General features: G+C 36.9%; 2 protein-coding genes across 4 annotated transcripts in view; both read right to left on the minus strand.

The window, feature by feature from the left end:
• Positions 1–64: 64 nt before the first annotated feature.
• Positions 65–8268, minus strand: LOC135084740 (uncharacterized). The gene is made up of 8 exons (XM_063979482.1): positions 8196–8268; positions 7093–7192; positions 6139–6262; positions 5263–5402; positions 4156–4216; positions 1763–1874; positions 699–794; positions 65–164 (listed from the first exon to the last, which is right to left on the minus strand). The coding sequence occupies exons 2-8, from the start codon at positions 7172–7174 to the stop codon at positions 105–107; spliced, it is 675 nt and encodes a 224-aa protein (XP_063835552.1). The 5' UTR covers positions 7175–7192; positions 8196–8268; the 3' UTR covers positions 65–104.
• Positions 8269–9963: 1695 nt separating this feature from the next.
• The window catches only part of LOC135084835 (acetylcholinesterase-like), a 72801-nt gene continuing 67520 nt past the window's right edge, over positions 9964–15244 (minus strand). For all 3 annotated transcript variants that reach the window (XM_063979577.1, XM_063979584.1, XM_063979587.1), the window contains one exon: positions 9964–13703. In XM_063979577.1, coding sequence (XP_063835647.1) covers positions 13579–13703 — 125 coding nt within the window. In that variant the 3' untranslated portion in view covers positions 9964–13578. The remainder of the gene's footprint in view (positions 13704–15244) is intronic.

The raw sequence follows: 15244 nt of genomic DNA on the forward strand, positions 1-15244 counted from the left end.
CTAAACTCATGGAGTAGTAAAGGTAGCCCAGTTAAAATGGCCCCCGAAAACCTAAATACAGCACTGGAATAGTGGTGAATAGTTTATTTTCAAGGGTGAATCCTTTACAGCTGGTTTTCAATAAGGTCGGTGATGACATGTTCCAGCAGGTGGTTGATGTCAGCCTGAAAAAATAAACAAGAATTAAAATTTTGATATTTTACCTTAATAGTGTAATGAAGTGTCTTATTTACAATACAAATAACATATCTATCTACACCCTTCCTAAAGGTTTGGTGCATTGATGTATTTAGATTGCAAGATAATTAAAAGATTATTGAGATGGAACTTTCATTTTATTTGTATTTTTGGAGATTGCCAAAATCTGTAGGCGCGACCTTTACAGTGATCTAATTTTATCAGTTTACTGTTTAATTATTTTTTATCACACAAAAGATTACTTCTATTCTACTTTTTTCAAATTGTTGAAAAATATGCTAAAAAGCACTTAAATTCAGTGCGATTCACAAAATGTAAATGATTCGTACACCTACGAAGAATTTAAAAACATGAGTCAGATTAAAAATCTAGATCGTACCAGTTTTGCTCACACTTTGTTATAGAGTAAATATTTAGGTATTTGGATGATTTCAACTGAAATTAAAGAACTACATGGCCTCAAACTAAACAAGGCTAGAAAAATAATAGTGTAAACTTACCCTGTTGGATGCCAAAGTGAGGGGAACGTAGTAGTTCAAGAAGTTGTTGATCTCGTCCGACAAGTCGTAGCCGAAGACCTCGACGTGCAAGTCAGACTGAAATAATTAAAGTTCAAGTAAATACAAAATCAAAAATATTTATTCAGTTTAGACCACAAGTGACACTTAATCAAATCAAATCAAATATAATTTATTTTAAGAACGTCAAAATATAGTAAATAATAAAAAAAGAAAAGGTAGCCCTTATGAGTCACTTTACTCATGTCTCCTTATTTTTTGGGCCCTACCAGCGCTTCGAGACAAACAGTGTGTGTTACCAGTGATGACATACGGCTCCGAAACGTGGCCTCTCTCATAGGCCTCATAAAGAAGCTCAAAGTTGCACAGCGTGCTATGGAAAGGGCTATGCTCGGTGTTTCTTTACGAGATCAAATCAGAAATGAGGAGATCCGTAAACGAACTAAGGTCACTGACATAGCCCGACGGATTAGCAAGCTGAAGTAAATACAGGCAGTTTTCAAAATACAACTTTTAAAATACTGATTCCCTTTACTGGGGTACAAATGGAATGCAACAGCTTACTAAAGACCTTATTCAGGAATACAATAACTTTTAATCTCATTGGTCTCAATAGAGACAGTATAATAGATAAAAGTAGTCGGTAGTAATCTGCAACGTCAATTTTATTGATATACGAGTACCTAAATTTCAGAATTCAGACGAAGGAAGATCTAAAATTTTATCTAAAATGTATGAAACTAGTCCTAAATATTGATCAATTAATGTTTATTTGAAGGATGGTGCTAGCCCGCTACCAATCGGTCATTATGGAGATCATTAATGGAGGCCTTTGTTCAGCAGTGGACGTCCTATGGCTGAATCAATGATGATGTATTTGGGGGACTGAGGACCTGATGATGGTTACAGTTACCTGTGTACAGGAATGCTCGTACTAGAAATGCTTACATATATGTAGATTATTGTCTATACATAGAGATTATTGTCCAGCAGCTAATTTTTTTAAAAGGAAGGAAGAATGAAGGCAACAAATAACTCAGCAGTACCTTGATCTGGCCAACGCTGAAATCGATGTCAATGCTGCGGACAGAGATTCCACTGATGATGCCGATGCTGAGGCGGACGTCAGCGACGATGCGGATCTCCTCAATGGAGGCCCTGGAAACAAAAAAAAGGTGTTGAATGTCATCATTGTAGTGTATGTATATCGATATAGGTACTAACTACGGGAGCAAATTGATAACACGGTGGTCCGCGACTGACTGGTTTATTTATAAAAGAAACGCAGCGCGTCGACACTCGATACAATATAGATGCGTAGGTATAGCTATAGCATGAATACATCACATCATTCCCCCTCCGTAAAGGTGAACATATTTAATGTATTTATAAGTAAATGAAGTACAGATAGTGCAGCAAGACTTATTTTAAAGTATAGATATATTGAGTTCCTAATCATAAACATGACATTGATACCAATGCTTAAGTATATAATTACACACTTAAAGTTATCTAGTATGTGCAACATAACGCAGTAAATACAAAATAAACATATTTTAAACTTCAATCAGCAAGTCCTAGGTAACATGCAATAAACTTAAAAACTAACTACAATATCTAATAAGCAAATATTTTATGCTGATAAACTTATATAAACTTATTACTCTAAATCGTATGACACATTGATCCTATTTCCCCGACGGGTGTTTACGTTATCATACTCGCAATCTCGATCATTATCTATTAAGTTAGACGGGCTAGAGGGCGGTGACCCCTGAGTCGAATTCATGTCGTTCTCAGCCTCCTCATAGGGCGGCGAGTGTGGTGATGTAGGCTTCCCAGTGGGTGATGACAGTGGTGTTCGACTTTTACGTGTAGGAGTGACACTAAGCTCATTATTAACATTTGGATAGCCTTCATCAAAAATAGGGCTGTGATTATCTAGATTGATTTTTGGCATTTTAAATATTTGGTCAATGTGTCGTCTGTAAGTCTCATTATTACAGCTGATTTCATACATAACATTGCCAATTTTATTTACGATTGTGCCCTTTTCCCAAATTTCCTTATTTCTAAACCATTTTTTAAACATGATTACGTCCCCGATTGACATATCCCTTAACTTTCCTTTAAAAGAATTAATTTGATTAGATTGATTATTGATAACAATGTTTTTAGTACATGGCTTCAGCAAATCTAAACAACATCTTAACCTACGTCCCAATAACAATTCACTTGGCGATTTTTGAGTTGTGCTATGAATCGAGTTGCGGTAATTTAACAAAAATCTACTCAGAGCAATGTCAACGGCGATTCCTTCACGTAAGGCTTTTTTAAAGCATTTTTTTATCAATCCTACAGCATTCTCTGCGGCACCATTGCTTCGCGGATGCCTGGGTGAGGTTAATATGTGGCTGATACCATTTTTGCTAATAAAAGATTTAAACTTTTCACTAGTAAAAGCTGACCCATTATCTGTGACAATTTCATGCGGTAATCCGAAACGAGCAAATATATCTCTTAAATGTTTTATTGTAGTGTCTGTGTTAGTGGAGTTGACTTTACAAACCTCGATCCATTTGGAATGTGAATCGATAACTATCAAGTATTGACAATTCATAAATGGACCCAAATGGTCCAAATGCAATCTATACCATGGCTCATTGGGCCACGACCATGGCATTAATGTACTTTTGACTGGATTATCTCTCTCTTTTGCACACACCTCGCATGCTGCGCACATATGTTCGATATCTTTATCAATGTTGGGCCAGTAAACGTATGTGCGCGCTAAAGATTTCATTTTCACAATGCCTAAATGGCTGCTGTGCAATTCATTTAACAATGAAATTTGCAAGCTTTTAGGTATGATCACGCGGTAACCGAATAATAAACAACCGTGTTCGGATGTAATAAAGTTTTTTCTATTGAAAAAATCCCTGCATTCGGTAGGTATATTTGAAACCGTTGGCCACCCGTGCAAAACATAACCATAAATCTTGTCATCATCAGTTCATTTAGTCTCCGCTACAGGACCACGACCCTGTCTAACTTCCAAGAAAATGGAGGACGTAGTTAGCAATAATTAAAGTCTAAACCGATCTCATTTTAATATTAAATTATTGGTTACTTTGATTGAAATCAATTTAGCCATTTTATTTTAAATTTTGTATTAGGTACCTACTTTACAAAATCTCAGCTCATAAAAAATACTATAAACTTGATTGTTAATATCATCATAACTTAAATTATCAACAAAGTGGGTACTCTAAGGACGTCTGTCATGGTTTCCAATCTCGTTCTATAATTTTATACGTTCCATCATGAATGTTTTAACACAAATTAAGATATTTACCGTTCTATGTGCATATAAGTTTTAAATAAATAAATAAATAAATAAATATTTTCTTTGTTTATTTAAGCAGTTTTGGTAATTTACCTTCCGCCACCATGTCCTGTGAGGATTTCATCGAAGATCTTTACACGAGCTTGCGCTGAACCTGGAAGAGACGGAATTCTTCAGTATTTAAAATTCACAGTGTTAGGGACACGGGCAGGGCACATTACACGGATGAACCAGGATCACTGAGCCAGAAAGACCCTGGAGTGGAGACCCCGCAACAACACCCGCGGCAGGGAAAGACCGCCTAAACGATGGACAGACGATATCCGGCAGCAGGCTGGAGTGAAGTGGATGCGTGTGGCCAGGGACAGAAGTCGGTGGAGGGTTGAAGAGGAGGCCTATGTACGAAGGCGAACCCAAAGGCTGACATAGATAGATAGATAGATAGGGACACGGGACTATTTCCATCTCTCGTTCCCACCGCTGCAACTCCTGTGTAGCCAGGATCTACAGCAGGTGTTAGAGACTCGAGTGCATCTTTTTTGTAAGGGATTCGAACCCAGAGGGTGCCATGTGGGACCCTATAATGTTTTTACTGCCTTTGTTTCATCAGGCTGAAACTGTACTATAAACCGTAAGATTACAGACTGTCTCTCAGCCAATAGTATGAACATGTATGGAAGTGCGCACATTACACCGACTTGATATTGAGAAGAAGAGGGCGAGTCAGCCCCGCACACTCAGGTCCAGTCTCCACCAAAGTGAAGAAGAAAGAAGATGTGGCTGAATAACCAATCAGATTTCGTTATTCCCACATCACTTCTCTGCTCAGCTTCGGCTCGGAACTTTTCTCCACTTTGGTGGAAACCAGGCCTAAGTGGTGCTTGGTTTTACTTGATACTTGGTTATACTTTGGTTTAACCACAGATCACATAAACTAAAGGGAGATGTAACAAAGGGGCGGGGCCAGTGTTGCAGCAATATGCCCAAAAACAGAACACATTGCTCGTGATAGCAATGATGACAGCAGCGACGTCATAATGTTTACATTGTTTGCGTAGTACTAAAGATTATTCGATCGTTGAATGCTGATACCGCAACATATTTTGATTTCTTTGTGTGTGTGAATTTCTAATGCGACACTGAGTTTCGAAGTCAGCGCATTAGTTGGCATCTCTCTATATCTCTATGGGTTTAACTTACCAACAGCACCAGTGACGAGGGGCAGGGAAATGTCCAACTGGAGCCTGGAGGTCAGGATGCCGTACGAGATGCGGTTGATGCGGATGTAGCTGAGACCAGTGCTCAAGACGTGCTCAGCAATAGCATCGACCTCCAAGAGGCTGTAAGAAAGTTTAAATATTAACTTGTGCGTGTAAATTAATTTGAGTTGCGAGCGTTGCGAGAGCTACGTTAAGCTAAAGCCCCGTCTGTGAGCACGTAGAATTTTGTCCAATGACCCCAATCTACCCATCTGCTATATTCCTGTCGCGACTGCGCGACGGGCGCCTGCAGTGAGTGTGCGAGCGCGACAGCAACATATTTACGCGCGAGCGATAAGGATGGGTAGCTTGGGGTCATTGGACAAAATAACGTGCTCGCAGATCAGACTATAGTATAGTTTGCAGTCTGCACATAACTATGGAAAACTGTATCAGGTCTCGGTCAGCAACCCCCATAACGGGAAGATAATGCCAAATGGTATTATTAACTAGCTGACCCAACGAACTTCGTACTGCATTATGTTCATCAGAAATAATGTAGGATTTAAAGGTGAAAGAAGTTTTGGAGCCTATTCAATAAACAAACATACAAATCTTTCCTCTTTGATGATACTGTAGGTAGGATAAAAAGATTGTGAGACATGTAGAAGCTCCTTTAGAGAAAAATATTTGATGATTTGTAAGTTACTGACTCGCTCATCGGAGTCTCGAATTATGCATGGGGGTTCCTTTTAGAACGTAGGTGCTCACTAAGAACGTATTTTACGAAACTTCACCCATAAGGGGGTAAAACGGGATCCGGGCGGCCACTAGTAGTACAAATAAAGGAGTTTTGACTATGAACTTGATTACTCACTCAGTAACGGGAAGCCTGTAAGAGAATTCTTCCTTGTCCAAAATGTAGGGGTCGAGACCCAGCTCCTTGATGTCATTGCTCAGGTCCTCGATCAGACCAGCGATGATGCCATCCACAAACCTCTCTAAAAATAAGAACAATTATTGTTATTAATAAACTTTTCTGCTTCCAAAAAGGTCTTATCACCTTCTAGAGAAATTTCTTTCATTTGCCCATTTGCCGGTTTGTGTGGTGTGCATTAATGACTATCCTAACTTTCTCTTCAGTCTTTCTGGGGGGTTCATTCTATTATCATTATAATTAATTTGCAATTACGTAGGTACTTTATATCAAGAATACCAGTTCAGTAGTAAAAAAGGGACAATCAAAATATCAATACAATAATAGACATCATCATCGTCATCAGCCCATTCAGTCTCTACTACAGGAGAATAAGGTGTGATGTTCACATAATTATGTATATCTCCGTTAGTGCCTCTTACGACATCCACGGGAAGAGTGTTAGTGATCCTATTCTCTGCCAGAAACAGACTGTTTTTTGAATTTGATATACAGGATGTTGATTTTAATCCTCGCCATATTTAAGGAGTTGATTAATTAGCTTATTCTGATCACGAATCAATACAAAAAATTGACATCGAAAAAAAATTTAAACGAACTTTAACTTTAGTCAAAGAAAAATACCTATTTACACTACCTACTTTACGTGGCTTCCTTCAGTAGGCTATCCGACATGATAAGCAATCGATCCGCGTAGCTCGAAGGGTGCCGCAGTGTAGACTGATTGCAATATTGCGAGCCACAGAACAGTTGATGTCGCACGGAAAATATTCGCTAAAAATTCCACTTTCGTTTGTTTTTTTTTTGTGGATAATGCGTTTATAACTCATAAATAAATCAATATGGTGAGGAATTAAATCAACACCCTTTATAACATTATTTCCAATATCTTACCGTTTCCACTTAGCTCTTGGGTCTCGGGCGCGGCGGCAACACCGGCCAAGAGTACGGCAAAGGCGAATGCGAAGATTTTCATGGTGGTTTATTTATGAAGCTGAAAATTAATTACTTGATTAATAAGTGGATCAAGTTAGTGAAAGTCGCGGGAAGTATTGAATTGCCCGATTATTATTTGAAGTATTGAGTTGTCTAGTTTTACCCATTGACGCTTCTAACCGTCAGAAATGGAAGCACATCGCCAGGAGAGCTACCCTCGGAGATTAAATTACCCTATCATGTAACCTCGTCAGCGCAACCACGACCACTCTGACAAGAGTGCCCGACTAAGAAGAAGTTGTACCCATAGTACAAGCTTTGCTTAGTTTGGTACTAGAGGCGCAGTGTAAAAATGTCCAAGGATATCAATTTATTTATTTATTTGTATCGGGATGCGAGCAGCGCAGGACCGGTCCTTGTGGAAACCCTTCGGGCCTGTCAAGCAGTTATCATCCTGGTTGAGACATCCACTAGACTAGACTTGACTAGTACTTTAATTGGTTATTAATTTATAAGGAGGTTAATTAGAGGCGTCACTCAGCACAGTAGCTCTAACGCCGCTCTAAGTGAAGCAGCAAATCGAACGCACAGCGTTGAATAGAGCTCTGTGATTGGTTCGTGTGTGACCCTATGCGTCCACGAGCACTGTGAGACCTCATAGTAATGTTTGTGAATACTGGCATAAGTCTAGAAAATGTAATTGACTTAGCCAGATATCGAACCAACATGCTTGGAGAAGACAGTTTAACTGTGCCATCTGCGAATATCTATTCGACATGTTTTGAGGTTTCTTTAAAATATTTAATTCAAAAATACCTTTGAAATTAAAAATTTAAGAAAGTTAAGGTTTTTTTATGAACAACAAGGCAGGTTATAGGGACTATGTCAAGACGCTACGCAACGCATCGTAGGTACTTCACAAAACTTTCACTCATAAAAAGTAAATATGCACTTTCAGATAAAACACTTAAAAAAGGTCACAGATTAATCCCGAATCACATTTTACTCATATAATTGGATGTTTAAATTAACTATTTTATTGCTTAAATTGTATATCTCACCTGGATTACAATTATGATTGTTTGATCAATAAAATTGACTTCGGCTTATATACTAACTTTAATTAAGAGATAAGTATAATTAATTATAATCCGATATGGCTTGTCAGTTTATCTGCGCTGATTTTTACAAAACTGATAAGTACTTAAACGAATAATTGCCTACAGTTTTGGATATTAACAGAAGGTACGTAACTACGGGCATAGGTAGTTTGGAACATATACCTACTTATATACTTACGGAAAGTGCAGCGTAGAACGTCCACCCACAAGCTAGACCGACGACCTCATAAAGGTAGCGGGAAAACGCTGGATAGGCCGCCACCAACCGGCCATTGTGGAAATCATTGGGGAGGCCTATATTCAGCATGGACGTCCTATGGCTGAAATGATGATGATGACCTACTTACAGGTCATTTAGGGCGCCTTCAAATTAGAGGCGTGAGGAAGCGTCGCACCGCATCTTCATACAATTTCTAGAAGAGCAGTTGCAGCGCCACTGCTGTGACAAACGCAAATAGTCACTACATACACTACGGCTAGCATGAACAACTTTCGTCTTCGAATCGTTTGCGTATTCGACAAAATTCGATAGGTACTCAACCTTCGAATTAAACGATAACGTGACAATTTTGATTCTCAAAATAAGTTTCGTGCATCCATTTCTCATACTAAGTTCACTTTACGACACGTTCACAAGGGCGCTGTTGTAGTTTTCGTACTAAATCTTTTGATGGCGATTCGAATACGCAAACGATTCGAACTCGAAAATTTTTCATGCTAGCCATACAGGAGTACGATCCTCTCTAAATTTAACTACAGGCTAAAAGAAATCCCCCCAATACGTGGGGAGTGTAGGTCAAATCCTGTCTTTACCCTGGTAAATAGTTATAGAAGGGGTCTAGTGCTCCAAGTAAAGATGAAGCTTCCCCACGCTGGATAGATAGATTGAGAAGGAAAGCCTAGACAAAATTACAGTTTTAATTTCTTCCATCCGGCTTTTTATTACGTAGTAACTTACCTCGGTGAAGCGATTGCAAAATGTAAAATTACCCGTATATTACTTTTATCATCATAAATCGTTAGTCTCCAGTCTCCACTGCAGAAGGATGACTCTCTATTTTACGAGGCAAATGAAGGAGATTTGTTACATTATCTAATGTCTAATGTTTGAAGAATGTGGCTGTAAAGACATGGAGTTTTTCATTATGAAAGTCATTATGCGCTGTAGAGCCCGTGTGAGCTTTTATGAAAGGAAAATTTGATAATTAAGTTTCGCCTTGCATCATTAATTTATTACGTAACTATGCCCTACCAAAGACGTTGTATGCCTACTATTCATACTGTTACGGTTTAAATTTCTTGGAACCTCAGGGTACTTTTAATAGGACAAACAAACAGTCTAAAAGTGAATTAAAAGACGTGTATCTTCAAAGATTCACTCAAGTGAATCATGATAAAATTACGTTGCATCTTCCAAATTTTAATTATCTTATCAATTGTTTCATCTGATTGATTATCAACAAATATTGCAACTGCGGCGACTTAAAAGCGCATAATTTACGTCGTATATAATAATAATATATATTATTTATACATTTATATAATAAATATGTATACCAAATGTTTTGTGTGGTATCTTTAAAAAGTACTTTTGGTGTCCTATTAAGATATTATCACGATAACTATCATGAAGATTTCTTGTCACAGCGTGACCTTATTTATTGTTTTAACATATTAGGCGATTTGAACACAAAATAAAAGACATGTCTATATATACAAGCATTTATTTTTATAATGAAACACAAATGTTGCAAACATTCAATAATGCAATCATAGCACTAATAATATATTAAACTTACTTGAAATTTTACTATTAGAATTTAAAAAGATAACTCGACTAAAATAATAACGACAATGCTTGTAGGCCTGACGTGCTATTTTCGCTATTTAGGCCAATTTGTGACACATTGAAGTATTATTATACATTATAGGCAAGCAGACTCGAAGGCAAAGTATCAGTGTGTATAAAACAATTGAATATTTACTATTCCTAACTTCCAAAAAACAGGTTGTTGATCAGTAAAATTGTTTAAGTTTCTTATAAAAGATGATTTCGATTTCTTTTTTGGTAGATAATAAAAGTTTGAGTGTAAACTTACATAATTAGGAATAGAAAATATACAGAATCGTCAGTGTTAAGGGAAAAGCTATTTTACGTAAGATAACTTTAGAGTTTTAATTTATTTCGATTTTCTGAATTACTCTTATTGTCTGGCGTAGCGTTTGCTGTGAAGGAATACATTTGAATTTGAATTTAAATTTTAATACCTATTTGAAATTCCAGTGTTCAAAAGGAAGAGTGGGTAAAATTGCTGAGCATAGTCAATTGAAATTATTCAATTATATTTATTTGTAAATTTACCTATAATGTAGGTAGGGTGTGTGTTGCACACGGGCTCACACCCTCCAATACGCACCCTCAAATAATACCCCTAGTATTACTAGAGGGCGCTAGGTTAGTGATTGTACAATACCGCTATTATGGGCTAGAGACGCCTTTGTGGGATTTAACTTTAAGTTTTAAACAATTATTTAAGATACCTACTGTGTTAAACTTTTTCAAATTAACAAAAGAAAACAAAATGTCACTAAAATTGCTTAATGTATTCTAGACAATTTTATTGGCAATTTATCTTACTAATTGAATTACTTCAATTGACTATAATGTTTTACTTAAAAATTAAAACAAAGTCAATTCCAACTCTACAACAAATTCAAAATCGATCCTTTAAGTGAATAAAAGCATCACTATGACAATATAACTTGTATAATTTTTTGAACAAATTAACATAACAATGTATAAATAACCTATATTTACTTCTTTACTTGTAGGTATGTATAATTATAATTAAACAAATTATTTCGTTATAAAACTAGTTAATATTGGAAGTTATTATGGGACATTTGGAATGAACAAAATATAATTTCAATTTTCTAGTATTTAATTCCATTTCTTAGTTTGGCACTACCCGTCGTTCGTTGGCCTTTCAATATCACATAATATAATAAAAGAAATAGTGCACATACATTATTGAGAAGTAACGCATCACTACTCTACTAGTATCACCTATAATATAGTGTTTTATCAATATATATAAAAGTGAACAAGAGGCACTCTATAGGTTTACATACGCAGGTTCAAGTAAGCGTAGTCGGTGATCAAACGTGAACTAGAACATGTGAGAATGATACTATATTACACTAACGTCAGCGAATAAAGTTACATCGTTTATACAAATACGCGAATTTGTGTATAAATGTAGTCAGAGACCGAGCGAGAGTATCCTTTGACCATGAAAAGTACTTCAATGTTATTTTTCTCCTTAGTCCTTTTCAGTTGTCATTCATTTGTACTTTAAATACGAATTGTATAACTGTGAACAATTCTGAATATAAGTTTATATAAATGATGTCTGCTCGGTCTCTGACTACCGTATACATGCCTAGTTACAAAATGAATGTACCCAAAGCACGAAGGTTCTACCAAGTTACATTAGCGCTTATTTATACTTAATATGGTATCGTCCTTCACAACAGGTTATAGTCAGTATGTCATGCCTGAACCCAACACTTGAACATAGGGCAATGACGAGTTCCTACAAATACTAACACTCATACATTATTTACAACAACGAAATTTCATTACCTATATTGTGGCTTCCGCAAGAATATTCTCGAAATTACCGTATTTTACTAGTATTTTTACCTTATACCTCGAATTGTAAAGATTCTTCTATTAAATCGTTTATACCAATATTCGAAAGCTGAACTGCTGGACTACAATCTCTAAGCTAGATGTATCGACCCTAACTTTTAGGTACTAATTTTGTATGTTCTAACACAGTATACTAAGAACTGTACATCCCACACGCTGTACATACACTGCAAAATGTACAGTGTACATCTTGCTGAGTCAAAACGGATTTTCTATTGAATTTCGAGGCACATTTTTTCCGAATGTATTAATTTTGTTCCATTTAACATCCACCGTTTGCTACACACGAACCGTATTACACGTACAACTTTCTAATATTGGTCCGCTACTGAGTTGTGAAATGATCTAGCTTATAATCTTACTTAAATCCTAAGGCTAGAACTTAAACTTCACTATGCCCTGCGTGATATGTATAGCATTAGAGGCATCGAAGCTAACACGTTACTCTGCTACGCCATTCTGACATCCTGCAATCCATATTTCTAGAAGAATCTCACTCCTGGGACCTAATCAGTGAACAAAAACTATTCAGTTATTTTCATTTAGGTGAATTTTCCCACCCATAGCAATCTATTGTAACTTTATTGTTTCAAATGCTTGCAAACGTGTCAAAGTCGCTTCAGTCGACGTTCCATTCAAATTGCAATTTGTATTAGACAAAAATGATTGCCCTGAAGTTTACATTCACTGACATGGTCAATAACCAACTCAAATCGTCACTCAATCCCGACATACGTGACCTACAACAAGAGATATGTAGAGACTTACATACTATGACCAAATTACGTCTACATAATTCTATAATTTGTTATTAACAAGTGATATGTTGGTGGAGGCATCACTCCTTTTAAAATATATTATAACATTAATTCATAAACGATAGTTTTACTTCCCTAACGATTTAATTAGAACTTAACAGCGAGTTACTAGACGAATACTTAATGGACTTAAGACCGATGTTTCAGTGTCGACGCAATCAGAATGTCGTCAAGGTATCGACACTGATACGTCTGATCCCGAAGCGCAATATAACACTTGAGGTGGCTTATAATTAAAATATACTTTCTATAATTTTACATATAAAAATAAGTTGATAATAAAATATCCCAGAACTTCATAAGACGGCAACATATACACACATATACTATTATAATACAAAGACGTTTTGTTGAATTGCCGTTACAATGAGCGTAGAATGTATTGGAAACTACGCGGAGTAGTGTACAATACAAAATGTCGCGGATAAATACTTAAATTAGCCAATACCACCAACATTCTTTCGGTCCCATATCCAGTTTGGATTGCATTCGATCTCTCGGTTATTTCAACATTACATAAGGGTGGGTTCAGATGACCAGGGATTTAGTATGTGATTGCTGAACTTGAACTAACATTGTTACAACGCACCATATCATTACACTAGAAAGGCGTGCCATCTGCACACACCCTTACAATAAATTGATCAATCATTAAGTGCAAGAACTGCCTAATTCAACCATCTAGCAGCGACAATACACCAAATGCATGGCAACTTCATACTCGCAGTCATACGAACAAGCGAATGCGGAACTTATTGACATCAAAACGGCAAGGCTACTGAGAGTTGGCTCAAATGATGAATTTGAACAAAGTTGCTTGCACTCCAAAGGCGAGCAGGCCGAAGCTGACTGCTTCGTGCGAGGGCTGCAGCGAGAAACCGCTGTTTGTGCAGTTCTTCGGAGGATCTGGCTTACCTGGAATAAAGAAGCAAGTAATTTAGATGAGTAATTTCATTATCAGCTTAAAGATGTCCACTGCTGAACAAAATACCTTTCCCAACTTTTTACGATCTGCTTGCATCCAAGCGCTTCTCGCGACCTTCACAAGGTTATCAGTGAGTGGAAAGTGTGCCCTTACTACGTGTTCCTTCATGCGTTGTCTCCACTTAAAGATTTATTTGAGCCTCAACGGCTAAGTATTAACCCAGCCAGCCAATAAGGAGTAGCGGACTAAGACATTCAGGCCATAGCTAACAAAACTAGAGAATTACATTTTCATTCTTTTTGATAGTAAACCATTTTTTACATGAATGCTATTCCAGCAAATGTTTTGAAGAGTGTGCTCTCTCTTGCACACGTATACACGTGCCAACAACTTATTTTATCTATATCTGTCTATCCTTTATCTTAATTTCCTGCCGTTTTTCTATTATGCAAACCTGGTAAATGCCTAATTATAATTACTTACTTTAATCATGCTATTATGATAATTTCCTGACAAGTCTTAAACGTGTGTGCTACCACAAAGCAATTCAATTAAGAATAAGTCAGCTTTTGCTTATAGACGAGATAATATTAACAATGATCAGTCTAAAGTCAAAGTCAAAATTTCTTTATTTGTTTAGACTAATAAATAGTTCTTACAAATCGTCATTTTGCTCTTAAGGAGCCTCTACATGTCTCATAATCTTTTAACCCTACCAGCGCTTCGAGACCAACATTTGGCAAGTGCTGAGAAGAAGCGCCGCAACAAACTCAGTCACCACTGTCTGCCGGTCTATGTCTGTTGGAAGATGCAACTGCACCTCCATAGCATTATTGGCCTAACCATTTAGATTTTCAATGGGGTACAATGCAACGCAATCCATTGTGGCGTTAGTTAGTTTGTTTCAGCCAAATGACGTCCACTGCTAGAATAGACAAAGGCCCAAGGATTTCCCTAACGAAGCATTCCTGCGTTGCCCGCATCCAGATACTTCCCGCGACCTTCATCAGATCGTCGGTCCATCTAGTTGGGGACCTGCCACTCATTGATACTCAATGTTTAAAATTAGGGCAGTCAGGAACACTTAATCAGTCATTTACGCCCCCTTGCATCGCTATGCTAATCTCTTGCTTACCCAAGTAACCTTGAATTTTCGTAAATACCCTCGCCATATAAATTACCTACGTCATATCGTTATCAAGAAACTAGTAACTAATGTTTATCTGCACCTGTTAAGATCATTATCGATATATTTTTATCGAAAAAATACCGATTGATCGTTTTCGACACCTGTTTTGTAAGATAAGCCTGCGGATTATACCAAATAGTACTATACTATACTCGTATTTTGATGCATTTAATACAGTTTTTTGTTTGACCGCAGAATAAATTGGCTTGACGTCATTTTAGATAAAAGAATAGAACGCAATAGTATTAGTTAGAGAATTTAATACATATACGAATATGTTTTAAATTCTCGAACTAAGATAGCAATAGCAATTAAGTACTCGTGTACTTCAAAACTAAACGT

Source organism: Ostrinia nubilalis, chromosome 2 (genome assembly GCF_963855985.1).
Source record: "Ostrinia nubilalis chromosome 2, ilOstNubi1.1, whole genome shotgun sequence".
NCBI classification, from domain to species: Eukaryota; Metazoa; Arthropoda; class Insecta; order Lepidoptera; family Crambidae; genus Ostrinia; species Ostrinia nubilalis.

Excerpts from the sequence above, each read along its gene's own strand:
- LOC135084740 (XM_063979482.1), bottom strand. The coding sequence starts at position 7,174 with ATGAAAATCTTCGCATTCGCCTTTGCCGTACTCTTGGCCGGTGTTGCC. Across the intron at positions 795-1,762 it reads TCAGCGTTGGCCAGATCAAG|TCTGACTTGCACGTCGAGGT; the intron begins GTACTGCTGAGT and ends TAATTATTTCAG. Across the intron at positions 165-698 it reads TCACTTTGGCATCCAACAGG|GCTGACATCAACCACCTGCT; the intron begins GTAAGTTTACAC and ends TTATTTTTTCAG.